We start from the raw sequence: 26,074 nt of genomic DNA on the forward strand, positions 1-26,074 counted from the left end.
GTCAGATTTTAACTCTCAAGTTCTGACAACCACCATTCCTCTGCTAGGCAGAAGATGCAAAAAGGTGCCCACTGAACCTGAAAGCCACTCTATTCTTCCAGCCTTCCGGCTCCTGTAAGAGAGAACTCACCTTAATTCATATGCTTGGACTCTCATAAATACATTAGGCTTCCTTCTCTATATAGTTTAGACTTCCACTATTTGCACAACTGGCAATTCTGATGTTATCAAACTTCCCGGAGTTCAAAAAAACTAAGCACTTTGTCTGCCCTGGGCAAACAGCTTCTCCAACTGTTCTGCTCTCCTGTACCATGGAAACAATAAAATGAGGTACAAAGTAACTCCCAGTGAATTCCTTTCCTCGCAGGCACCAATGCAAAAGACAGGAAAAAAGCAATAGGGCAGGAAAAGGGGAAGAGAGAATGATTACCTGCATCTGCAGTTCTGCATCTGTCTGTAACATCTTGGTCTTAGCCTGAGCATCAAAGATGAAAGGATAAGAACAGAGAGTCACAGCATCCTGTAAGTCAAACAGACAGACAAGTCTGTACTCACAGTTTCTATAAGCACTTTTTTCAAATAAAGAGTCATAAAAACAACTTTCTTACCTGCATGATAGATGGTCTTACCTTCTGTGAAAGAGAAAAAAAAAAGGGAGAAAGAAATGAAATTTTTTTTCTCTGTAGATTGTGTCGTGCTTTTCTTAGGATGGACTAGTTCAAAGGTGACCCAAAGGGAATTTTTCTCCCACAAGCCAATCTCTTCCTCTTGAAGAAAAGCATGGGAATTTCCTTCTCAAGGAAACAAACACTTCTAATTCAAAACTCTCATACCAAACATTACTGAGAGGACTAACTGGCATAGAAGACCATTAGCCTGAGAGAGCTGAAACTTACCTTATGAAGAAAAACAAACCAAAAAAAGCAACCCTCAAGGCAGAGAACACATGAAACAGAAGAGAATGTAAGGCCACAACACAACAATGTAAGACCAGTCTTGCAACGCAAATTACTCTTCTAATTAGCCTTAGATACATTTTAAACTGTTACTGTTGTGTCAAACTAGGTCACTATTTTATTGTTCTGCTCAATAAAAGCAAGCACACAGCTGCACTATGTATAGGATGGAAGGTGAGGAGAGGGAACACAGCACTCACAACATTTAGAAGGTACATACAAGCACGTACACTAATATTTGCTGCAGTCCCTTTCTACTCTTGCAGCATCTCTGGGTGGATTTATTTGTTTGTTTTCTCACATCAGAGATTTCTTTCCTTGTTATAATTAAATAATCTCACTGCTCCTCCAGTGAATACATTACGCCCTCTAATAAGAGGATATTGAAAACATAGATCTCTTTCATGAGAGACACAGATATTGACAGAGTACGTGTGAAAGCTCTTACCATTCCAGCCTGATGTAAGAACCACATGAGGTAGTCCTCTTGAATATCCACCAAGCTGGAAATCTCAGGGATATAAAACTTATCATATTCTATATGTTTAACTTTCTGATTTACCTAGGGAAAAAGCAGAGTGTTTTTTAAATACGGATGCATTCAGCATTTTTCTTACAACAGGCAGTTGTGCTTTCACAAAATCAAATACAGCAGGTTGCAACAAACAGGCTCTAGAAAATTGAGAAACTTCTTTTTATTTTAGCTCTTCTTTCTCCTCATGCAGATGAAAGAGCGCAAATACAGTGGGAGCAGAAGTGTAGCAGGGCATTTGTATCACAGCAGTGCATGCGGTCTTGTGGCTCGGCACCAACATTTACGGTCAATTTTTCCCAGCGTTTGAGTCACAACTGAGCAACCTTCCAGTACACTGAATTCAGAATAACCAGTCACATCCTCACTGTTGTGGAGTTTCAATGAACAAAGAGACAGCGAACACACCAGCGCTGCTCCACAACTGGCAAAGAGCAGACAAGACCGAATCATCCTGAGCCAACACACACACCCAGGCTTACCTTGTGGAGCTTCTCCAAAAGCCTGAGAGCAGCTGTAATGTAGCTACTGAACAAGACTGGGATCAACAATGACTTTCTTCCACTGAGGAGGTAAACCACTGCACCTTTATAGAGATCCACTAGCCTGAGGAAATATCTTGGACACACTTGAGACCACCAGTTATCTGAAAAGAAGAGGAACATCAAAATAAATCTGGATCTGGATGCTCCTTACATGAAAGTGAAAAGAGGGGAGCTAAAGCTGAAAATAGAGGAACACATCAAAAACTTCCCTAGTTCCTTCCTGACTGTTGGATTAGAAAAGCAAGCAGAGGAATGGGCAGACACCAGAAGCTGAACAGCTTTCTATTTTCGACCCTTCCATTATCAACCATATCACTCACCATCCAGCCCCAAGCCATGATCAGTGCACAAGCCTGACCTCAAGATTTTCCAGTTACTTGAAGTATCTTATGTTCAAGATTGTGGGATCTTGCAGACAAGTCACTGTCCCTTTACAGTGATAAGAAAGTAGTTCTCTGGTCAGTTTTCCATCAGTACCACCTACTTTTATAGCAAGAGGCAGAGGGTGTCTCTTGGCACAGCTGCACTAAACATCCCTCTATTTTAATAAGCTGAATTACTTCTCGCTAACTTTCCTCCAAACAGACCCTGCCTATCAGGGAACCAAAGTACCTGCAAAGTACATCACATCTACTCTTAGAAACAAGCACTGGCTTATCCTCTGAAGTGTCAGCACAACAAATGTGTGCCACAGAAAGAGTATCTTTTACACTTCCTTAAGCTAGCAATCGCAGTGGACAAGGAACTCTAAGCGGAGGAGGAAATCTGCTTTCACATCCTCTTTGAATAAAATAAATAAACACAATAATAAACCACTAAACCTCAAAAAAAATTCACCAGAGCAATGCTTCTAGAGGCCTGAATATATTACACAGCATTTTATACACATGAGCATTAGTATAAGATAATCTTAAGAAACAGAACAGAATAGCAAAGAGCTAATATCTTTGCAAACATGAGCAGCAATTTTGAGCAGCTTATCTTCTCAGCATTGTGCTGATTATGAAATAATGTTAGCAGATATAAAATTCAGATGCAGGACATGAGCTGTTGTGTTTCAGTTGACCACAGACCAAACAATAGGTTTTTCTGCACTTCACATGGGCTAAATTAACTTTATGCTAGCAGCGTTTTCATTCATTTACCTTACACAGAAAATATATTTGGATGGGGACACATCTGATTAAATTTAACAGAGTAATTTCAATTAATCTTCATGACATGAAAACTGTGTTCACACAGAGGCTTGAAAATTTCTCTGGAATTGAGTCTCTGAATGCAGGTAAATTAGATAAGGTAAATTAGAATAACTTTCTCAGAAAGTGTTCTTCGAAATATTCTACCCTTATATTAAAACGACGCTTAACTTGAATCTGCTTCCTCATTTATTATCCACAGCACTGTAAAATTATAGGTTTTATATTACTGTAACTATCCAGCTTCCCATATTTTTACCTTTATGGCAGAGTATTCATTCCAATGTATCTGATGTTTAGAATTCAAACGTTATGTTTAAAATTATTTTACATGAAAGCACAGGTTTCTGGGAGGAGGATTCCTTGTGTGCTTTTGGCTTCTAGCTGCTTTTTAGAGGCAGCTGCTTCCTGACACCATACCACAAGTCATGCTCAACTGTCGTTATCACTGCAGCCACAGTTAACAAAACCTTTAAAATTAAATCAACATAGAAGTGTGACTGAAAAATCAAAAGACAGTAATTTGTATCCTCACTGGATGGTGAGAGCAACACGCATCTGAAATGGTGGCCTCTTACCAAGAACTTTGCTAGGATTGGTGTCCAAGCGCAGAATAGCCATTGCCAGAGGAAGTGTTAATGTGATATAATACTTTGAATCTTGGAAGGGTGGGAATTCAGGGAGAATCAGATAGATCCTCATTGCCTCAACATCTGGTGGTGAGCTGGACAACTGAGGAATCAAAAAGCTTTCAAAGCTCTTCAGTATCTACAAGGAAAAAAGACAAAATGAGGCAACTTGCCTTGGATGATGGAGCTCCTACAACGCAAATGATGTGTAAACAGAGCACAAAGAGCACAAAGTAGACTTAGCTTTTGCTTCCGATCACTCCAAGCACTCCACAGGACACAACTAAACTCATTTATTCCAAATGCACAGATGTTTGGGTAGGTTTTTCCAGGGGCGTCTAGGTTTGTTAACCCCTCTTGTTGAAGGTCACATCCCTTCTTTGGAAGCCCAGTCAATTAATTTATCATTCAGCACTGCTGAAATAGTTGTTTATGTGCATAAAAGCACAGCAAAACGGTCACCAAACTTTACAGATAAAGCTCTCCAGAAATAATTCTGTCTGAAGCAGACAGGTAAGATGTAAAATTTCACCTGCTGCAGTTCAAGTCTGACAAAATGTCACACAACACCTTCCTATCAGTGTTCCTTTCTGATGCCTATAATACACAGAATTCAATGTACCACAGGTCGGTGTACAAAGATCCCACTGTGCCTAAAACAAGGACTGCAGAGTCCAGAGTCCACAGGGCTACTCAACACATTGAGTTATTTCTGCTGAGGGGGAGTCAGGGAGGTTGAAAACAATGATTAGATATGACCAGTGAACAAACAGCAAAAGTGAAATTAAGAAATTCTGAAAAGCTATGGAGTACAGCAGATTGGATGAAGTGAAGAGACATCTTACATACTCAGTTCTAAAATGTTACTTTAAGTTTCTTAAGTTACTTTAAGCTTTTCACCCCTACTAATTTTTGGCACCCAGTAAAACATCTGTTTCAGGCCAGAACCCTTATAATGAGGCCTTTCTCAATTTCCTCCTGAGGAAATAGCAGCATTAAAAGAGCAATTGGGATGGATTTTAGCAGCAAAATCATAGCATAATACTTGCTGCAACTTACTAGCTCAGCTAGCAAGTGTAACTTCATTATTTCATCAGAAAAGACTCCATTAGGTAAGAGCCACTGTTACTCTCTGATCTTCAAGGTCCCATAAAGTTCACTGAAGACACTGACATAGTTCAGGAGCCACTGAACCTATTATTGCTAAGTCCTAACTTGGCTGTCAGAAGACTTGAGAAAAGCCGAAGATCATAGCCAGAGCAAAAACAAACAAGAAAAAAACTGTAAAAATTAGGGCTTAAAATATGGAGAACACACACTATTTTCTCACACATCTCTGCATTCACAAGAAAAATGTTCTGAGTTAGAATGAACAACCTGGAAGTACTCAGCTGCTGACTCACCAGAAGTGAGAACATAGTCATTACATACAAGCATAACACACACAGACTTGATTTCAGGAGTCATTTCAACCATTAATTAGACGCCATGAAACAAAACTTTTTAAAAAGAAGTTCTTGAGGCAGATTTTGAGAACAAAATCCATCCGGGTTGGTGGAGATGGATTCACTGACACCATGATGGATGCAGCCTGTAGATTTGAAATACAAATGTTCCCCCAAAACTGTGCTGTTTCCTGCATGTTACAGAGGGACAAAGCTTTTAATTCCCCCTAGGAACACCCAGAAACCCATGAAGTATAATACCTGGTCTAGGAGAATTGAATGTTGTGAGTTCATCAGCTTCTCGAACAGAACTCTAGTGGAGTTCAAATCAATCCCTGGGATCTTTGGACTGGTCTTAAAATGTTCATCAATTCTACAAAAAAAAAAAAAAAAAGAGATGGCAGACGTAAATTCAAGGAAGAGAAAACATTACCTGCATATTGGCTTTATCTGACAGTAAGTGATGGAGGACTGACCCCCAAGGAATTAATCAGACTAGAAGCAAAGCAGATTTTCACATCTTCTTGCTAAGGACAAGATGCACAATTCCCCCTTCAGAACTACTCTGGGCTTTGTTCAGATTTAGGATTCTTACAGACAAAGCTTATCAAACACTTTGATATAACTTCACAGATGCCAGTAAAAATAAAAAGATAACTGCTACAATTCCACTGACCTTGTGTCCAACACTATTTATCCCTAGGAATGTGTTTCATCAGACACGCTGTGAAGGAAACAGTACCTATTAAGCATGGGATGCATTTGTCAGGTTGCTGGTGCAGCTGCAATGAGAAGTTAATCATAGACTGCTGGAGTAGTTATCTCCATAACAACGTGAGCACCAGGCTGGAAATAGCTCCTCAGAGTCACACTGCTGTACAAGCAGCTTCAGTAGTAGGACTGCAGCACGCCCAGTCATACAGACACAGAAATGCTGCTTCTCTACTCAGCCCTGTGTGCCACAGAGCTGTACTGCAAACTAAATCACATTTGGGCACTGAAGGCATCAAATTGATCATTCATTTGGCCACAGATCTGTACAGGTAAAGTCTGCACTAGTCAAGGCATCATTAAGGTGGAAAGAGAACTGCACTGAGGTGAACAAATCACTCACTCTACTCCTTTCCAAGGAGCCCTGACACTATTTGCAGTGACTCAAATACTCAAATTGGAGACCTTACAATTTAATCCAACATGACACAACTCTTCTTCTACGGTCACATGTTGCCTTCTTGCAACACTACAGAAGAAGCCATTGTACCAGCTGAAAAAGTGCAAGAATAATGAAGTAGCTTGTTTTCTTTTTTGAGCTGCTCTTGGAAAAGATTACTCAAAAGATTATTCAGAGTAACTAAGTCATCTTCACCTAGTTACAGGTCATTTACTCATCACATCACCATAAAAATTCCTCCTCCACCTCATCTCATGCTGTTACCTCCCCAGCATTTACAGACACAGACAACACAGTCCTCCCCAACCCGCAGCCTTTGACTCAGCTATGCATATTACAGCCTTGTCACCACCTACTGTTAGTTACACCCATTTGAAACTCCTGCCTTCGCAAGCAAAAGCACAAAATTTCCCACAGCTGATGTCCCCTAAAAGGAAAGTGCTTCCATGCTGGCCTGCACGTATTTTTCAAGAGCAGCCTGTGCTGACGTACAATTCCACAATCAGTAGCTTTCCCCAGCTAGCTCAGCTGGGTGTAAGACTGCTCCAATATCTGGCATTAATAATCTCCTTTAATACCATATTACTATTCCTCTTTTAAAGTTCATATTCATTTCATAAGGAAAAATAACAAGCATGCCACTTACTCACCATGAACTTTCTTAGACCCAACTCTGACCACCTACCTCTTTAGTAGGCACTCTTTGCCCAATCTCCTGTTTGATCAGAACAATTAAAGCCCATTGCAACAGGCGAGTGACAAAAAGAGATTCCAGTCTGCCTCAAGGGAAAGCTACAGTTCTTGACTCTGTTTTTCACTTACTTCTTCTCCAAGAAGCTTCCATTCCAGCAGGCAGCCGAGGACAGTATCTGAACAACGTTACTGTTTGCAGCAAGAAGACAAAAGAAAACAGGGAGAGAAGGTATAAACAAATGTCCAAGCAAATTTCTTCATACATCTTTCCTTCATTCTATGGGAAACAATGCCAAGAACACCCCACTACTCAAAGGCAGAGGTTAAGGGGCTCACTCAGTATCATGTAAACTCCTCTTTGAAAAGAGGGATGTTAGCAATGTCTCCTCTCCACCTACTCTTCACTTCTCACGGCAGGCGGGGAAGAATTTAAACAGTCTTCTTGCTGTTTTTCATGAACTCTAAGAACATAATGAAGAACAACTTCATAATCAATTTCCCACCCTCTATTTGCAATATTGTGAGGCAGCCTTAAATTACTCTGGTTTTGCTAGGAAGCTCTAACCTGGTATCCTTGTGACTGGCACTTGTTCTCCCCTTGGATATTGTCAAGAACCACACACTTGAAAGGGCTGCTGAATTTCAAGTGAAAACATGGCACGGAAGCCAACAAAATTATTTAAATAAAACTTCCAACAAAAGGCTTGCCAGTGCCACAATACCTACTTGACAGAATTAGAACTGTTCTTTTCTAAAAGCTTTTGCCTCCAGACATCTATAGTTTCATCATTTATTAAACAGGTGTAACGTGTTTCATTTATGGTCCGGAAATCATCAGCAGGCAAGGAATTCTGTGAGAAGATACAGATTTCAGCAAAGACAAGGCTTGTACAACAACTCCTTCTTATTAAAAATTTCTGTTTTTTATACACAACTGATAGCTTTCTGGGTATGGTCTCTGAACAGGTTTGATTAGGAATCTGCTCCATTACTAATAAGTCCAAAAGGAAAGGCATGGAAAGGAATGGAAAAAGCCAAGATCATCACCAAATACATTTTAGAAAAGAGGAAAAGTCAAAAGCGAAAGAAAGTAGAATTTCAAATTCCGTTGCATATAAACAAAGGCTTAGTAGATTTATTCTACAGCTGCATCTATTCCTCAAATGTGTATGTCAAATGCTTACTTAAAAAAAATAAGATGATAGAAGCAGAAAAACTGCTTACTATCCAGCTGATCTGATAATATCCCATCCCAATGTGTATTCCACTCTCATCATGTGAACCTCTCTCTCTCAGGAGTAAAGCAGTCCATTACTTCCCATGTGCCAAGGAAGTAACTCCCTTCCCTGATGAAAAAACTGATATCAGTGTCTTCCCAATCACTCTTTGACATGACTCAAAAGGAAGACACCTAAAAAAGTTGTAAATCCCCATACTGTTGTAAATAAGTGTTGTCCTTGATAAGGTTTGTAAGGTAGAATGGACTCCAAAACACCACCTCATTTTCAGGAGATTAGTAAAAACAAAACAAAACAAAACACAAAGGTGTGATCTGAGAGCTGGGGCAGGAAAACAGATTTGAGAAAATACGAGAAGATACTTGATTTGGTTTACCTCATATTTGGAACAAAGCACAAATGTTTGGTCTCCTCCAGAGAAGATATGTTTAACAACGTGATATTTACAGGCATCTGTTGAGGAAAGAAACACAGTTGCATTAGAGGCTGATTAATCCTTCTTGCCTTTCCCCCCCACATTTGCACTGCCACTGTCTCGTGCTTTACACTACAAGGAACACCTGGCTCCTTGAGGGCAAGGCTGAAATGAGAAGGTACTGAAACACTTGAGCACTTGAAACAGCCAGAAACTGCAGCATAGGAAGTTCTGCACAACTGTGCGCAAGAACTTCTTTACAGTGAGGTGATGGAGCACTGGAACAGGCTGCCCAGGGAGGTGGTGGAGTCTCCTTCTCTGGAGATGTTCAAGACCTGCCTGGATGCCTACCTGTGCGACCTGCTATAGGGAACCTGCTTTGGCAGGGGGTTGGACTCGATGATCTCTGGAGGTCCCTTCCAACCCCTACAATTCTGTGATTCTGTGATTCTTTATTTGAGAAGGACACAGGACCTGGCAGTAGGGGAAATTTGTAATTTCTAAGTAGCAGTGAGGTTGCTATATAGGTGAGAAACCAAAGCCCTCAGAAATCAGTATTAAAACACTGCTCAAGATCACCAAGTGATGAGCTCTGCCATGATAACACAGGGCACACAGATTAACAGAGAGCAGAGGTCACTCAGTACACTTACAGTGTAATGTCAAGGTGGTTTTAGATCAACATGGGTGAGATGAAGTGACTTATGCCCATCTGCCACTTCAAATCACTCATAATACATACCAGGTTTCCCTGAGAGTTGCCCATTGTGAGCTGCCCAGTGACCCTTCACCGGAGAGGGACACTTAACGTTGCAAGTGTGCCCAGTTCCGAGCTGGCCTCTTGTTCCACAGCCAAATGCATAGATCATTCCTGAAGAAGGCACAAAGGCTAAAGTGTGATGTCTGTAACAGAGATGGGTACAAAGTTTGGGCCATGTTTAATAATTAAAAGAAAAAAAAAAAAAGAAAAAAAAAAAGACCTAAAATTAATTCTCACTTCCCCCAGGCCAGAAGCTGGCGCAAAGCACCAGTGCTCAGCTTTTGCCACTTGATGGCACCACTTTATAGGATGGAAGTTTTTTCAGGTGGAAGTGACTAAGAGCAGCCTGCACTAGCTGGCTCATGTCAGGACAACAGACTGAATTAGCTTAGTCATTTGCTAAGCCTGCATGTGTAAAAGGCAAGAACATAACACTTATGTTACTAACTTCTCTCCTCCTGAAATAGGCTAGAATCTTGTGACCAAAAGGGGCTGCAGCCCCAGAGTCTGTCTTGACCATTAAAACGGAAAGGTGTCACATGCCTGGGGCGCAAGAAACAGCCTCAATTAAAAACCAATCTCCGATAGAAGGACTTAAAATTTTCCAGGGAAATAAAATTAACATTAACTTAATTTTGACACACACGATGCAAAAGCAACACCATTCCTTCTATATACAAGACTCAGTGTCAGCATTAACCTCCACTGAAGGAAAATTTTTGACTGCACACAGTACTCACCTGCCACAAGCAATCTGGGATACTTCACTGCCCATCAGCTCAAGAACTCTTCGGGGGTTCACTTCATCATTCATGGAATCATGTCCCAGTTGCCCACAGGAACCTGCACCGAACGTGAACACCCCTCCACTCTGTTAGCAAACCAAACAGCATATTCTCCATTTAGGACCCATATCCCAGCAGCATCTCTTTGACTCCAGCTTCACTATGAGCTCAAGCTTAAGCAGAGATTGCTGGGGATTCCAAAGGATTCAGAAAATAAATTTGTGTTCTGCTAATGCAGCCACCAAACATCTACCTTGCCATTCATCAGTGTCAAAATTATCTCCAGGTATACCTACAGAAGACAAGCTTCTCCCCACCATTACTACATGAGCCTGAATCTCAGTAGGTTTAAAATGTGGCTCAACAGCACCCATTTCCACTATACTATACATCCACCTCCATCAGCTGCTGTTCAAATAGACTGTGACCTTTTTCCTTGAATGAGAATCACACTCTGGTGTTATACAGTAGCTTTCCCACAGGAACTTCAAGATCAGCTCTTTCAGACTCAGTTTCAGTACAACAGAGAAAATTAAGGCACCAACCCAGGAAGCAGCACACCTACAAGTGGCTGAGGTGAGGCAAGAACTAAACACTGATCTTCCCAATGCTAGTCCTATTCTCTGTCTACTAAACTACACACTACTTGGAAACAGCAGTAGATTTGGAATCGAAAGCCTCTTGTAAATGCTGTGAGTGACTGGCAACTCTCTGTTTGATAGCCTTTTCTGACTTGCCTTTTATTCCGAGGCACGGTAACTCTGTCTTCCAACACACCATTATGTTATCACCCCTTTGGATATTTGTTTCTTTTTTTTTTTTTTCCTGCACAAAGCTCATTTCTTTAAGAGATTCACCTGAGTTTTACTCAGGCTGTCATGGATTACTAACATCTTCATTTTAAAAACAGCACTGGTTCATGTTGGCAGTGAATCTCAGAATAAATTATTAGACTATTTTCCACTTTGTCTCTTTTCCAGGAGTCAGATAAAATAAGGAACTTCAGTTTGTTCTTTTCCATCATTTCCTAGGAAAATAATGTGAAACCTTCAGGCAAGACAGCAGCAAGGGTTTCCAGCTTTTGGAACTTCTTTACCTTTGTTAGAACTGCTGTGTGTTCCTCTCCACAGCTGATATAAACAACCTTCTGAGACCGCAATAGCTTCACATGGCAAGGGGATTCTCGGTCTGCGTGGAACAAAATAAAGGAACTGTTTCATGAATACAGTCCTAAATGCCTGAGAAAACCACTGGCAGTCTGATTTTTAGACATATTCCATAACTTGGGTCACCATGAAAGTTTTAACAAACACTGCAAAAAAAAGCAGATCCTTAATTACTCCGCTGTTGCTTTCCCTTCCGTTTTTAACAGATTTGCTCTGGTTCAAGAAAAGTGGGATAAAGTGAGGACACAAACTCTCATATAAATTCCACCTGCACTTGCAGCGTGGCACTAACGACTAGTGGAGCCGAGCTACACCCATCCTCAGCCTCATGTTCCATTTCAACCCTTTGCTGATGATGACTGCTAACATTTGTTTCCAACACCATTTTTAAACCTTTTTCCCATACAAAACAATCCTGACGTGGGAGCAGCACACATGACAGCTAAATCCCAAGGTGTATTTAAATGCCTATTTTTCACGCTCTTGATTTTTGCTGTTCATGTTCACTGAGTAGAATTCTGTCTTATCATGACTCACTCACCACAAATGCCAAGTATTTATGACAGCATCACTTACTGAGTGTTAGCAGAGTATCATCTCTGGCCAACACTGTTCCACAAGCAGATGCCCCTTTTGTTTTTATTTAAGATAGCCCCATGTCAAAATAAACCTTCTCATATATAGAATGCAGCATTTCTAACAGTGCTGTGTTGAGATCAGAAGCATCTATCTGTCAATCTGCAAGGAGGGAACACAGCTGGTCTTATGCTAGGTCAACACTCTAGCTGAAACACAGCACAAGAGAACAGACCTGGAGCATTTTTGAGAGGGAGCAAAATATGTTACAAGTCTTACAACTATGTTTTATACTCATAAAAGTGCAAAACAAGGTGAAAGGATGTTTAATACATCTGAGCATCCTGTGCTAAACTACAGGCTGTTTTTGAGTAATTGCTTTAAATATATGTTTCAGTAGGTAGAGTGGGTTGTCAAATTGCATCATTCCATTATACATAGACAAAACATTAGGTAATGCTTTTCTCTTGCAACACACAGTGTTTATAAGCTCCTACACAATCTAAACATTTATAAGCATATACTCCTCTATATGAATAAATAAATTAATAGATATATATATAAATAAATAAATTGTCCATGCATGCTGTACATCATGTCTATCTATAGACAATAACTTGCCTATATATCTAAAGCTACTCAGAAACTACGCAAAAAAAGACGAAGAGAATGACATGAAACTCAAAGAAAATCTTTCATTTACTTTTGCAAGTAGTAACAAATATATTAACAACAAGTTGGGGGAATTTGGGCTTTTCAGACTGGTTGTAGTGTCATATCCACTCCTTTTTTTTAGCTTTTATGAACCAGTCTTCAAGTCTGTTGATGAATGGGTTTCACTGAACTTGACCATGCAAAAAAACCCAACATACCACTGGCCCTGTGTGTCTGAAAGAATGTGCAATCAATAAACAATACATATTTTACAAGAATGAGACAATTTATGTCGCCATCATTCTGTAGCATACAGATGCTCACCAGTCAAAACTATGCAAGCAAACCAGGGGATGGGTTCAGTCTCCTGCTCCACTTGGAGACCCTTTTTCACACCAACTTCAAACAAAGTATGGACAAAGTGTTTTTGAGGGAAGAAGAAAAGAATCAAAGCATTTCCTTGGGTGTCTGCATCTCGACATTCAGATCTTAAATACTTTCTTTCTCTTTTTTTTTTTTCCTTGGATTTTCATTCCTTCATTCTCACTAGCAAACACAGGGGAAAAATGTGTTTCCTAAGAATGAAAATCCTGTAAAGTCCACCAAAGACTGTTTCTCTGCTCGCTCCCTCCAAAGGAGCTACCGAGGTCTACACATCTGCTCAGTAAAAACAGACTGCCAATGTGGAAAGAAAAGTGGCACGCAGCCAAAGAAACCCAACCTTCTTTCACCTAGGAGTACAATTTTAATACCTCGTTCATCACTTAGTCCCAGCTGTCCTGAGCTGTTCTTTCCCCAGCCAAACACAGCTCCTGAGAGAGACAGGGCAAAACTGTGGGCTCCACCTGCAGCAACCTGGGCCAAAGGGATCCCATCAAGAGACTTGACACGCTGTGGACTTGCTTGGGAGGGACACTCTTTCCCCAAGCCCAACTGACCATAGCTGTTCTGCCCCCACGTAAAGAACTGGCCATCTGAAACAAAGAAAGAAAGAGGAGAGTGAATAAAAGCTAGTCAACAGAAAAGCAAGTTTGTCAAACTGAACAAGTACTAGTGCTGGGGGCTTCTCTCCCACCCAAATCTCATGATGCAAAAAGCAAGCAAGACATTCTTTGCTAAAATATAAGCCCAGTCTGGAGCCACAAGGTAAATACACAGCTGCATAACCAAGTGCAAAATACCATATGAGAGTGCTGTAACTTAAGCTGTGCAGAATGGTCCACGTGTTGCATTCAGAAAGGGAACAGCCAAGGATAATTCTGACACAAAAGAAATAACTCCTCACATCTGTCTACAACGGCTGCTCCAAAAGTAATGCCCTCTTTCTTTTTTTTATTACGTTGGCCCACGATGTCAGAGGTAGATGTTGGTGGTAGGGAAGGAGAGGCTGAATCTTCCTGCCAATATTCCCTTACATTTTGTTGCTGCACAACAAATGGCAACAGAGGGGCACTCTGACAAAATGGGGCCTGACATGGAAGTGCAGATGAAGCAAATGTGAGGAACTGAATTCCTCCATGCAAAAAAAATGGCACCCACTGACATTCATCAACACTTGCTGAACGTTTATGGACACCAAACAGTAGATGTGAGCACAGTGATGTGAGCTGGTGAGTGGTGAATTTCAGCAGTGTCCACAGCAACAGTGAGTCAACCCCACTGGTGCAGACTTTTACAAGCATGGCATGCAGGCTCTTGTTTATTGCTGGTGAAAATGCATAGCTAATGGTGGTGACTAAGCTGAAAAATAGCGTTTTGAGACTGAAAATTTGCTGTATCAAAAGTATTATTGTGCTCCTTGTATCTGTTGGAGTTTCCATGAAAATAATTAGGAGGCATTATTATTTTCCATCAAGATGGAAAGCTGTTAAGTGTTCTTGCCATCATTCAACAGTGAGGCAGTGGGTAGCCTGTGTGTAATGTTTCCCTTTTTGACAGTATTGGCAACATTCTTCTACAATATATGTGGTACCTGATCTACTTCACTGTCTTCCATTTGTCCTGAAAACAGTTGAGATAGGGATGTCCCTGGAAATAGGCCATCTTGGACATGGAGCAAAACAAGAGCAGAAATCTTAGTAATAAATAATGAACATTACAGTACCTGCTGCCAAAGCCAGACAGTGCCAGTTTCCACAGGAAATCTGCAGTATGGTCTGTTGGTTCAGTTTCTTTATCAGCCTAAAGAAGATGACATTTTAGAATAATCATCAACAAATACAGTATCATGTTAGGTGAAATTATCATTTCCATTTGGGTATTTGTTCTAGACAGACATATAACCTGTCATTTTGAGAAGAGGAACAGAATCTTGGAGGTAACACTGATCACAGATGCCAATCTGCCATCTGAAGAGCTTTAGACATCGGACTACCAACTCCAACTATTTTTACTGCTAAAAAAAAGACTCTAGACATCTGAAAATGATGAAAAAAATCTGGTCTCTCAGCATCTCTCTTAATATTCTTTTTCAGGATTGACATTTTTCATGTCATTTGTCAGGAGCACAGAAGTTTCTAAGAGCTATAGCACCACAACCTCTTCATTGCTTTGCACAGAGAATAGCACATCAAGATTCAAGTTATTCCACAAAAATGTTATTTTTAAAATGGCACTATCACACTGGCTTCTGAGCCAGTCTCTCTTTTTTATATCAGATCTGCCAGCAAGTAACAAGTTTTCTTCTCAGAGAGCCCTTCAGATCAAACAAACAATTATGCTTTAGCAATTGGAACTCTTTTTCTTTAAATACTGTCCCACGAATGACAGCCACCCTAGACCCATGTCCCAGACCTCCTCTTCTAGCTCTGCACTGGATATATAGACGCAGCCAGAATAAGAGACAGAACACATCTGTTATTAATGCAGCATGGTACAACATCATTAACTACAAACAGACCAGTTATCTTTATTATGGTAGTGAACTGAGGTCTATAATCTGTGAACTGCTTTGGACGGAGGAGTCTTAGTCTCTGCCACTGGCCCCAACACCATCTACATGCACTTATTCTTAACACTGTTACTGCTCTGAGACTGGTAAAATGCATTAAGCAAGTCAGTGAAGAAAACTGAGTACTTCCCTAACATTTCTGAACAACATTCACTGTTCAGAATTGCAATGGGCTGCCTTAGCAGCATTGCTAATAAGCAAAAGATACAATACAAACCATGCAAGAATTCCAGAGCTGAGTCACCAGCTCACCTGCCCATATTTTTTGCCCATTCTTGAAATATGTCTCTTATATCAGAGATACAATGCAATACAAACATACCACACAGCATTTTGATTTTGGGGTTCTCCCTCATGTACCTCCTGTCCTGCAGAAAACACTGTCATATTTTTCATTGAGGAAGTCGAACTTGCTCTAACTTTCTTCTCTGTGCCTCAAGCACTGAAGATCAGAAGGGCTGTCCTAACTGTACCTCTTCAGAACTTGTCTAGTACTCAAGGAGCGCTGAGAGAGAAAAGGAGCATCAGGCTTGTACTGGTAAGTGGCAAGTGCCCAATTACCAGCCCTTTAAGCAAGAGCAACACTTCCACCAACTGCAGGCTGCAAAGTCAAAAACCCCTGATACAATACTTCCAAGTGGGTGCCGTAAGGAAACCCAAACCACTTGAAGGTTTACCTTGGTACTGTCACTGCATCTTCAATAGTGGTGAGGCCCAGCTGTCCATCGCTGCCTGCGCCCCAGGAGAAGACCTGGCCCTGGTCGCTGAGTGCCACACTGTGGGACTCTCCGCAGGCCACGTGCACTATGTGCTGCCCTGCCAGGGCTCCAATTGGTTCTGAGAAAAAACACAAAAACACTTCCATCACAGGACTCGTCTCATATCTACGTGCAGACGGCAGGTCTGTAATTCATGAGCAAAGCCATTCAGATAGGCTCAGTGATGCCCAATTTAGTTATAAAACACTTCCTACACAAGGAAAGCTCAAGACTTTACTGAAAATGAGTGGCTGCTGAGTTCTTCTAAAACCTTGACCTGTAAAATGTAGGATAAAGGCAGGTACACGTCCTCAAGCACAACAGTTTACACACAGCCTCAGTTACCTGGAATCAAACAGACTTTCCAAATTTGAGTCTTGACGTAAGGATCAGGATGGACTCTGAAGTTTAAAAACCCTGTAAAATACATTTGGCCTTCCACACCTCATACGCCTAATGAAGACAAGTCATCCAAAAAAGTTAATCAATCCAGTCTTCTCTTGCTTTACTTCTTGATGGATGAACATATTACAACACTCCCGGTACTAAGTTTAGAAGAGGCCCAACCCTATCAACTTACTACTATTTCTATCACAGTAAGAGGCTCACAAAAAAAAAGTAATGTAAAAAGCAAGAGGACCTTAGAGAAGAGTAAAAGCGAAAAATAAAATCTTCCTCTGGACGATTGCCCACAATTTATTTTTCATTATTATGTCATCTTAAGCAATAGAAATAGGTTTGACAACTAATCTTACTACATCAACAATCAAATTTTATTCATTATGCAGACTTTTTACAAACAGGCATGAAAAAGTCTTGTCTTTCAGCAAAGCTCTGGAAATAGCACACGTCTGATGGAAAAAGTCTTCACAAGCCAAACAGAAGAAAGATGGAATTTTTCTTCCCTGAAAAAATGTTTCAGGGTAGACAAAGAAACATTCACGCTGCGCTACAAGGCAATGATTAGTTTTATTAAAAGTCCCACACTGATGTTCCACTTATCTTTCTGTGAAATGACACCCCACATCAAGGGCACCTAGATATGTATCATTAACATACCTGGCACTAATTCAGCACACAGATCAACTTATGTGTCTTAAATCGATTTAAAGGGGACAATTCCTAGGCTAGGAAACTCCTAGGAAGATTTGCCTTCTAAGTCTGAAAGTGTGAAAATGGGAAGTAAATTAAAGCTTAAAACATGTTATGGGAGAGAAAGGGACAATTCTTTAAACACATATTTTCTACACAAACAAAATGCTACATCAACATGCACTTCCTTGCTCTCAATCAAAAGCCCCAGAGGCGCAGTTGATAGGCAGTGATCCCATAACACTCAGAAGGCCCTGAGTCTATTCCCTCCCCACCATCCCAATCATCTGCTTGAGGGCTGTATGAAGAGCATTCGCTAGCAAAGACTGAGACAAAAAAGTTGCTGAGACAGCCTTCTCCTTGTCTGTTGTTATGAGCCTGCCTGTACTGCTCACTGTACAGGGAATACATCTTCTTGGACATTCCTCTTCCAGTTGATGTACCTGCAGAAGCCTTTCTTGCTCTTCTTTGCCCCCACTTGTGAAGTCTAGCTTCAGTTGGGCCTTGACCTTCTTGACCTTATCCCTGCACAGATCAGCAGCATCCTTATACACTTCCCAGGGTACCTGTCCCTGCGTCCATGCCTGTGCACTTTCTTCTTGCTCTCCAGTTTGACCAGTAGGCCCCAGCTCAGACATGCCAGTCTATTTCCTTCTTTTCCCAACTTCCTACACCTGGGGATGAAGAGCCTTTCTGAACTAAGCAAAGCCTCCCTAAAGACCTGCCAGCTCTGCTTCGCTCCCTTGTCCTTGAGGACAGTTTACCAGGAGGTTTGGTTGACTAACTCGCTGAAGAGGCTGGAAGTTGGATTTCCTAAAATTTACTCTTTGTCCCATATCCCTCAGGATTGTGAACTTCACTGTGTGATCCCTGCAGCCCATGCAGCCTCCAATCCTGATATCACCAATCAGTATACTTGTGCTGGTGAGCAGCAGGTCCAGTATTGCAACCTTCCTGGTCAGGCTGTGCATTACTTCACTCAAGAAGTTGTCCTCAATGCATTCCAGGAGTCTCCTGGATTGCCTACAGCTCACTGTGCTACTTTCCCAGCAGATGTCAGGGTGGTTGAAGGCCCCCAGCAATATGTGAATCTGCAGTCAGGATATATCCTGTAGCTGGAAAACAGCAGCATCAACAGGCTCCACTTGATCAGTTAGCCTGTAGTAGACATCAACTACAAGGCTCCCTTTGTTGCCTTGATCTCTTAACTTTCACCCACAATTTACACATAAGCATCACCTGGTGGCCTGTTTTGTATTCATCTGCATATATAATTTAGGGATCCTATTTTTAAACATGAGCTCTAAACAACCAGCACCTTCAAGGACCAGTCAAGGTCAATCACAAACAAAAGACATCTCAAGAGCAAATGTGGCTACAGTCTCCTCCTCTCAGTGAGAGAGCTGGCTCCCTCAAACATGGAAAAGGCTGAGGTACTCAGAGTGCTTTGCCTCAGTCTTCAGGAGTGGTCATGCCTCCTATGTCTGCCAGCATCCTGAACCTCTAGGTGAGGGTGTGAGGAGTGGATTCTGTCCCACTGTAACAGTGGAACAAGTCCAAGATGTCCTCACGCAATTGAATGTATACAGATCCATAGGGCAGGATGATATTCATCCTAGGGTTCTGAGAGAGATGGCTGATGCGACTGCTGAGCCACTCTCCATCATATTTGAAACACCATGGCTGTCAGGTGAAGTCCCTGGTGACTGGAAAAAGGGAAACATTACTGCCATTTTCAAGAAAGGGAGAAAGGAAGACTCGGGGGACTACAGGCTGCTGAGCACCACCTTTGCTCATGGGAAGATCATGGAGCATGTTCTTCTAGAGGTATACATAGAAGCTATTTCTATTTCTACCATATATTTCATACATATCTTTTATTTCCAGAAGCTATGTTAAGGCACATAAAATACAAAGAGGTAATCCAAGATAGCCAGCACAGCTTCACCATGGGCAGATCATGCCTGACTAATAAGCTAACTTTCTGATGATGGACTGACGGCACCCATGGACAGGAGAAGGGCAACAGATGTCATCTCTCCGGACTTCTGCAAACCCTCTGACATGGTCCCTCACCCCCAAATTGGAGAAGTATGGATTTGAAGGATAGATTGCTCGATGGATTAGGAATCGGCTGGCTGGTCGCAGCCAAAGGGTTGTGATCAGTGGTTCTGTGTCAGGGTGGAGGCCAGTCACAAGCGGTGTCCCTCAGGGGTCAGTGGTGGGACTGGTGTTCTTCAACATCTTCATCAGTGACACAAATGATGGCATCGAGTGCACCCTCAGCAAGTTTGCAAATGACACCAACCTGAGCGGTGCAGTCGATACATTGGAAGGAAGGGAAGCCATCCAGAGGGACCTGGACAGGCTGGAGAAGTAGGCCCATGAAAACCTAATGAGGTTCAACAAGGCCAAGTGCAGGGTGCTGAACCTGGGTTGGGGCAATATCCTTGAGAGCAGTCCTGCAGGAAAGGACTTGGGGGTCCTGGTGAATGAGAAGCTGGATGTGAGCCAGCAGTGTGCGCTTGCAGCCCAGAAGGCCAACCGTGTTCTGGGCTGCATTAATAAAGGGGTGGTCAGCAGGGAGATGGAGGTGATAGAGGTGAGCCTCTGCTCAGCTCTTGTGCGACCCCATCAGGAGTACTGCGTCCAGGTCTGGGGAACCCAGCAAAATAATGACATGGAGCTCTTGGAATGGGTCCAGAGGAGGGCCACTAAGATGATCAGAGGGCTGGAGCACCTCTTCTATGAAGAAAGGTTGAGAGAACTGGGCTTGTTTAGCTTGGAGAAGAGAAGGCTCCGGGGAGACCTCATTGTGGCCTTCCAGCACTTGAAAAGAGCGCATAAACAGGAGGGTGAAAGCCTGTTTACGAGGGTGGATAGTGATAGGACAAGGAGGAATGGTTTTAAACTGAGACAGGGGAGGTTTAGATCAGATATTAGAAGGAAGTTTTTAACACAGAAGGTGGTTACACACTGGAACAGGTTGCCCAAGGAGGTTGTGGATGTCCCATCCCTGCAAGCTATGATTCTGTCAGAAAGACAGAAACATCATATCCACTACTGCACCTGAAAAAACTGGAGCACCTTGGGGAGATGGCAAAAGACTCTTTTGATGACCTTCCATCCCTTTCTTTCTTCAAAACATGAAGTGCTTTGGTAGTTGGTATAAATTTTTGTTATTTTCCAGAGTGTCACAGCATTATTATTCTCTCCTTATAAATGATGCATCACCGCATTCAGATGAAGGGTGCAACAAGTCAAGTTTTTTCTTGATATTGTGACTTCAGTATAAAACTGAGCAGAACAAAACCCTGGGAGCAACTAGAAAGGATTGCAAGAGATGTGCAATGGTGTTCCAACATGTCATAAAACTCAGAAAAACAAGTTCCAAGAAGTACGCACTGACCCAATCTTTTATTTCTGAAACCATCACCTGTTATAATATAGCACCAACACCCAGAAATCATTCATCAGTTCTTCATATTTAGGAGTTCCCATTTTCACTTCTTTTTTCTGTTCATTTTCTGTCAGCATAAACAGACACACCAAGGTTTGACTTCCATTGACCTCCGCCCTGTCAGATCTTATCAAAAATGGATAAAAAATTCAGATCTACACAAAACTCCTTCAGGACAGCACTATTCTGGATCATGACAAACATGGTTCCCAGAGCTATTTTCCTGCCTGTCTGTGGACTGCAGGCAAGCTCCATCCAGCAAAAGCTGGAAACAGGTGGTACACGTTTTTGTAAGACAGCTCTTGACAGCACTGGAAACTGCAGTAAAGCAAGGCAATGTCTGCAAAACCCTTGAAAAACCCATCTTCAGACTGTAGCTTCTCAATTTAGAAAAGAGGGCTTATACTTTGTCCCCATGATGTTGAAAAGCTATGCTACACGATCTTCAGTGTCTAACACACCTGGAAGCACAATGCGCTCAATTACATGGCACTGGTTTGGAGGTACAGGCAGTGAATTACTGATCATAATCCCCTATTAAGTTTATCAGACTGCTGGTACCTTTCCAACACATAGGTTCCAGCTCCTTGCAAGACAAGCTTTTGCTAGAGGACATGGCAGAATCCTTCAGCCATATGTGTACTGTGATGTACATGGACAGCACCAGATGTGAAATCAATGTCTGAAATCAATGGAGAGCCCTGAGGTGATACCTTCAGTGGCAAAATCTGGATTTCTTCTCTAATAGAAAGAAGCTGATGCTTGGAAGAGTTCCAACTCTTGGATTTCAGCTCTCTTGGATACCTATCTGTATGGGAACTGCTGAATCACAGCCTGAACCACTGATTGATCACCTGAGGCAAGGACTGAGTCAGCCACGGGAGCACAGGCAAAGGCAATTCAGCTGTGTGACCGGAAAAGGTGGAGCCTGGCTGCACCTCTCCTAGATCCCATTTAAGGGCTGAATGCAGCTGGGAAAAGTTCTCTTCCTTGAGATTGCTGCTTTTGGAGTTTTTCTGTAAGCCTGGGACGCAGGTGAGTGTTTCATTTCTTTTTCATTATCTCTTTCTAATTCTACATCCTGTAAAATACCAGCCTAATCTCACCACTCTGTTAATTGTATATTTGTTAAGGGTACGCTACCCCCAACTCCTTGTGTCCTTCCCAGCTTGACAGTAGGCATATGGTCATCCTGAGTGCTTCTCTCTGTGCAGGACAACCCGGAGATCAGGTCTAGCCAGCACAGTTTCATGAAAGACAGGACCTGTTTGATGAACCTGATTTTCTTCTAATATCTAGTGATGTGCCTGGTGGATGAGGGAAAGGCTGTTGATGCAGTCTAGACTTTAGCAAAGCTTTTGAACTGTCTCCCATAGTATCCTCCTGGAGAAGCTGGAAGCCCATGGCTTACACATATACATTCTTTGCTAAGTAAAGACCTGGCTCAAGGGCAAGCCCAGACAGTGATTGTGAATAGAGTTAGATGTACTTGGCCAACTGCTCATGAGTGGTGCTTCCCAGGGGTCAGTAATGGAGCTTGTCCTCTCCAATATCCTCACTGATTACTTGATTGAGTGCATCCTCAGTAAGTTTGCAGATGACACTGACTTGGGAAGAAATACTTATCTGCATGGGAGTAGAAAAACCCTACAGAGGGATTTAGTCAGGCTGGCTTGCTGGGCTGAGGCCAATGGGTTGAAGTTCAGTAAGACCAAGTGGCAGATCCTGCACCTCAATTATCAACAACCCCATGCAAAGCTAAAAGCTCAGGGCAAAGTAGCTGGAAGACAGTGCAGAGGAAACAGACTTGGAGTTGTTAGTCAACAGCCAGCTGAACATGAGCCAGCAGTGTGCCCAGGCGGCCAAGAGGCCAATGGCATCAGAAAGTATTGCCAGCAGGAATAGGGAAGTGCTCGCCCCTCTTTACTCTGCCTGGTGTGGCTACATCTCTAGTGCTGAGTTTAGTTTTCAGCTGCCACTACAAGAAAGACATTGAGACTTTGGAATGTGTCCAGAGTAGAGCAATTAAGCTGGTGAGCAGTCTGAAGCAGAAGTCTTGTGAGAAGTGGCTGAGGGAGCTGAGATTGTTTCTTCTCGAGGAGGCTCACTGGAGAACTTACTGCTCTCCCCAACTACTTTAAGGGAGGCTAATCTAATCCTGTCAGCTTGTAAGGAAGAGCAGGAATCAAGACAGCTTCTGTGGCTCCATTCACGCATCTCTGGTGCTGTTTGTCAGCAGTAATTAAAAAAAATGGCTCGGAGGAAGGCCTGGAGAAAAGCTTCAGGAATACACATGGGTGATGACAGAGAGCCTTCGCTAGGGTTAGGTGCATGACACATGCAACACATGGACAGCTGGAATTACCATGCTGACAGCACAAGTCTCAGCGTGTAAGAGTGTGGGAGGAATCCAGCTCTGCACCTGCACAGAACAAGAGCAGATCCCTCTGATTGCCCTGTCCCTAGCAGCACATCGCAGAGATGCTTCTGCACATAGAGCTCCTGGCTCTGTGTCTAGGCTGTAGAGTAGAACTGCCCTCTTCTTTTGCCTGCTGTTCTCACCTGTGCATGGTAACCCATTTTGTCTTGCTATGGATCAAAAGCTCTGAAATAGGGAGCAAGCTAATATTTACATCAGCATGCAACTTCTCATCACTTCTGTCAACAGCAGTTTACCAAATCCATTATGGACACTGGGCTTTAAAAGTCCAACTGCAAATATTGAGGTCATCCTCTTGTGAACTGAGGGAAAGGAGCAGATCTGGACTTTATTTTTAATCAGAACCAAAATTCCTAATGAGAAACTCGTAGGACATCTGGCCTTTCTCAGTTCCTATGCATGGGTCTGTTACTACTACACTCATATCAGGAACTGGAGCAGCAGTCCCATCAGAGGGACTGACAACAGCAGCACTGGTGTTTGTAAGGCTGATCATTTGGTTAGAGAGAAGGAATGTAAATATACAGCTGACTAACTGAATAAAAATGGGGGGAAAAGACAGCAAAGGACAAACTAGGGCAGATTAATTTCAAAGGAACGAGTTCCACATGAGTAGGAACAGTGGCAAGTGTCAATGGCAGTAAGCAAGGACAGCAGGTCAGGGAGAAGGAAGAACAAGCCCTTCACTGTAACTCAATGCCCACACAGAGGTTACTGCAATCGTGACAATTCCTGAGCAAACCTTATTAAGGCAAAAAAAAAAGGGAACCAACATAAAATGGGCATCTCCACTTAGGAAGCAGCACTCCAATCTCCCAATGCTATGAAGAGAGACCTGTTTATTTCTTCCCTGCAGTTTTCCCCGAAACGCAGCACCACCTCCTTCCTGCAGCCCTAATGCAGACATGCAGTACACACACTGAGGGCTCAACAACCCAGTACAGCCTATTCTTGGGGCTCAGCCACTGCCCTAGGAGGTAGAAAGGAGGTAAGATAGGACCTGACTCTTATCCACTTGCTGTGCTCAATCCTGCAGGCCTCTTTTTGCAACTGGATAGGTGCTATTTCCCCTATCTTTTCATGTTATTGGAGCAGTCTTGCACAGCAGGACATATTTTGCCTTCACAGGAGCATTTCGTATTTTCTTCTAGTAGGGAGGTTAGTTCTTCCAAGTGCACTTGGAAGCCCTAGGCTGACTGAGGAGGGTGGAATTTTCAAAAGCACCTGGTGTGTTCCTTGCTTAGTTCCTGCTTAATTCCATCCTGCAGTGATTTGCACAGGGACAGAGTAAAGTCACACCAGCACAGTGCAGACTCCATACACCACATTTGTCCTTGCTTTCAATGACATTACAATCTATTGCACAAGCACTGCCTGAGAAGAAGTCTGCTGATAGGTAAAAGGAGGAAATTAACAGTCCTATTTAACATTTACAAAAGCATTTTTATTTATTATTAGGCTTAGTAATTTTCAGAAGTACAGCAGCTTAATGTCATTTGAACACATCATCTTTTGGGATAATAAAAAATACGGTTAGAGAGTACATGATGAAGTCTAACCCCAATTCATAAATTTATCAGACAGCTTTTGAAGAAAGCTTTCCCTGAAAACATATGCTTTAGCAACAGTACTTCAGAAATAAAAATGGAAGGCGTTAGCTGAAAAACTGTTCTCTCAGCTTGCTGCTGGATGTAGAGCAAAAGTAGATTGTGATTCCTGTCTATACTTCACTTTTTTTGTTTTCTTCAGAAGATAAACTGGCCTTTTGGATGTTTAAAGGAATAGGAGTATGATGCTCATGTGGGGCCTGTACAAGTGACCCACTGGAATGCTCAAGTACAACACATTACCACAAACCTTGGGAAACATGGAATATTTTGTGCTTCTCCATCAAGGACATGCTGTTTAGTCACTTAACAGAGGGTACCATGCACGTCAGGCATTGTCAAAGCCCAAAGAAGTGCGCAGTTCACAGAGCAGAAGAAAGATCAGGAATGTGCAGCGATGTTATGCTGGAGAAATGCAGAATGATTATATGTAAGATTTGAAGGGCATTCTGGGAAAAGTACAGATGCTCATATCTCCATTCCTTCTTCAGGAGCTTACATAGGCAGTCAGCTGCTTAAAAGGCAGGTCAGGTGTTAAGAGTAAGCATTTCTTCAGAGCTCTGCTGCAAGAACATCTGTTTTCAGCTAGCAGCCAGAAGTGTCTAAAGTATTTGATTTCTGGAAGTTAGATACATGCTGAGCCTCAGCTCTGTGCCCAGATGGGAACAGAACTGTCTCATATCTTTTGTGAAAAGTCTGTTTTGTGATATTTTCTGGCTCTTGTTTCAAACTTTGTGCAGAGAAAGGAAAACAACACAAAATTGGAATGAGTGGTTAATATATCAATGCTGCCAATCCAGAGAGATCTGGAAAAGCTGGATTTATTCCCTTCCATTGTTTGTTCCAGCAAACACAAACTCTGCCACTTCTGCTCCTGCTCTGGAGCAACTCAGGCCTCCCACATGGCCTCCTCCCAGCCAGGAAGAGGTGAAAAAAGGAAGATCCATACAGGCAGTCTTTACAAACAGGTCACACATCTGAATTATTAGTTATTACACAGTTTACT

At 42.2% G+C, this 26,074-nt stretch overlaps 1 protein-coding gene across 4 annotated transcripts in view; it reads right to left on the minus strand.

Annotated features, from left to right (window-relative positions):
• Nucleotides 1-26,074, minus strand: part of HERC3 (HECT and RLD domain containing E3 ubiquitin protein ligase 3) — a 44,714-nt gene that overhangs the window by 13,521 nt on the left and 5,119 nt on the right. For 2 of the 4 annotated variants that reach the window (XM_052682686.1, XM_052682687.1), the window contains exons 3-17: nucleotides 16,389-16,548; nucleotides 14,866-14,942; nucleotides 13,514-13,735; nucleotides 11,462-11,553; nucleotides 10,321-10,451; nucleotides 9,563-9,723; nucleotides 8,782-8,858; nucleotides 7,894-8,018; nucleotides 7,297-7,356; nucleotides 5,565-5,676; nucleotides 3,808-3,997; nucleotides 1,971-2,134; nucleotides 1,405-1,518; nucleotides 609-632; nucleotides 431-520 (exon numbers count right to left, since the gene is read on the minus strand). In XM_052682686.1, the coding sequence (XP_052538646.1) occupies nucleotides 431-520; nucleotides 609-632; nucleotides 1,405-1,518; nucleotides 1,971-2,134; nucleotides 3,808-3,997; nucleotides 5,565-5,676; nucleotides 7,297-7,356; nucleotides 7,894-8,018; nucleotides 8,782-8,858; nucleotides 9,563-9,723; nucleotides 10,321-10,451; nucleotides 11,462-11,553; nucleotides 13,514-13,735; nucleotides 14,866-14,942; nucleotides 16,389-16,548 (1,799 nt within the window). Of the gene's footprint in view, nucleotides 1-32; nucleotides 305-430; nucleotides 521-608; nucleotides 633-1,404; nucleotides 1,519-1,970; nucleotides 2,135-3,807; nucleotides 3,998-5,564; nucleotides 5,677-7,296; nucleotides 7,357-7,893; nucleotides 8,019-8,781; nucleotides 8,859-9,562; nucleotides 9,724-10,320; nucleotides 10,452-11,461; nucleotides 11,554-13,513; nucleotides 13,736-14,865; nucleotides 14,943-16,388; nucleotides 16,549-26,074 lie in introns of those variants that run through there. The other 2 variants (XM_052682688.1, XR_008206690.1) reach the window with 2 other exon arrangements.

The sequence above is a fragment of the Tympanuchus pallidicinctus genome, unplaced genomic scaffold, assembly GCF_026119805.1.
Source record: "Tympanuchus pallidicinctus isolate F22 unplaced genomic scaffold, pur_lepc_1.0 scaffold2, whole genome shotgun sequence".
Lineage (NCBI taxonomy): Eukaryota > Metazoa > Chordata > Aves > Galliformes > Phasianidae > Tympanuchus > Tympanuchus pallidicinctus.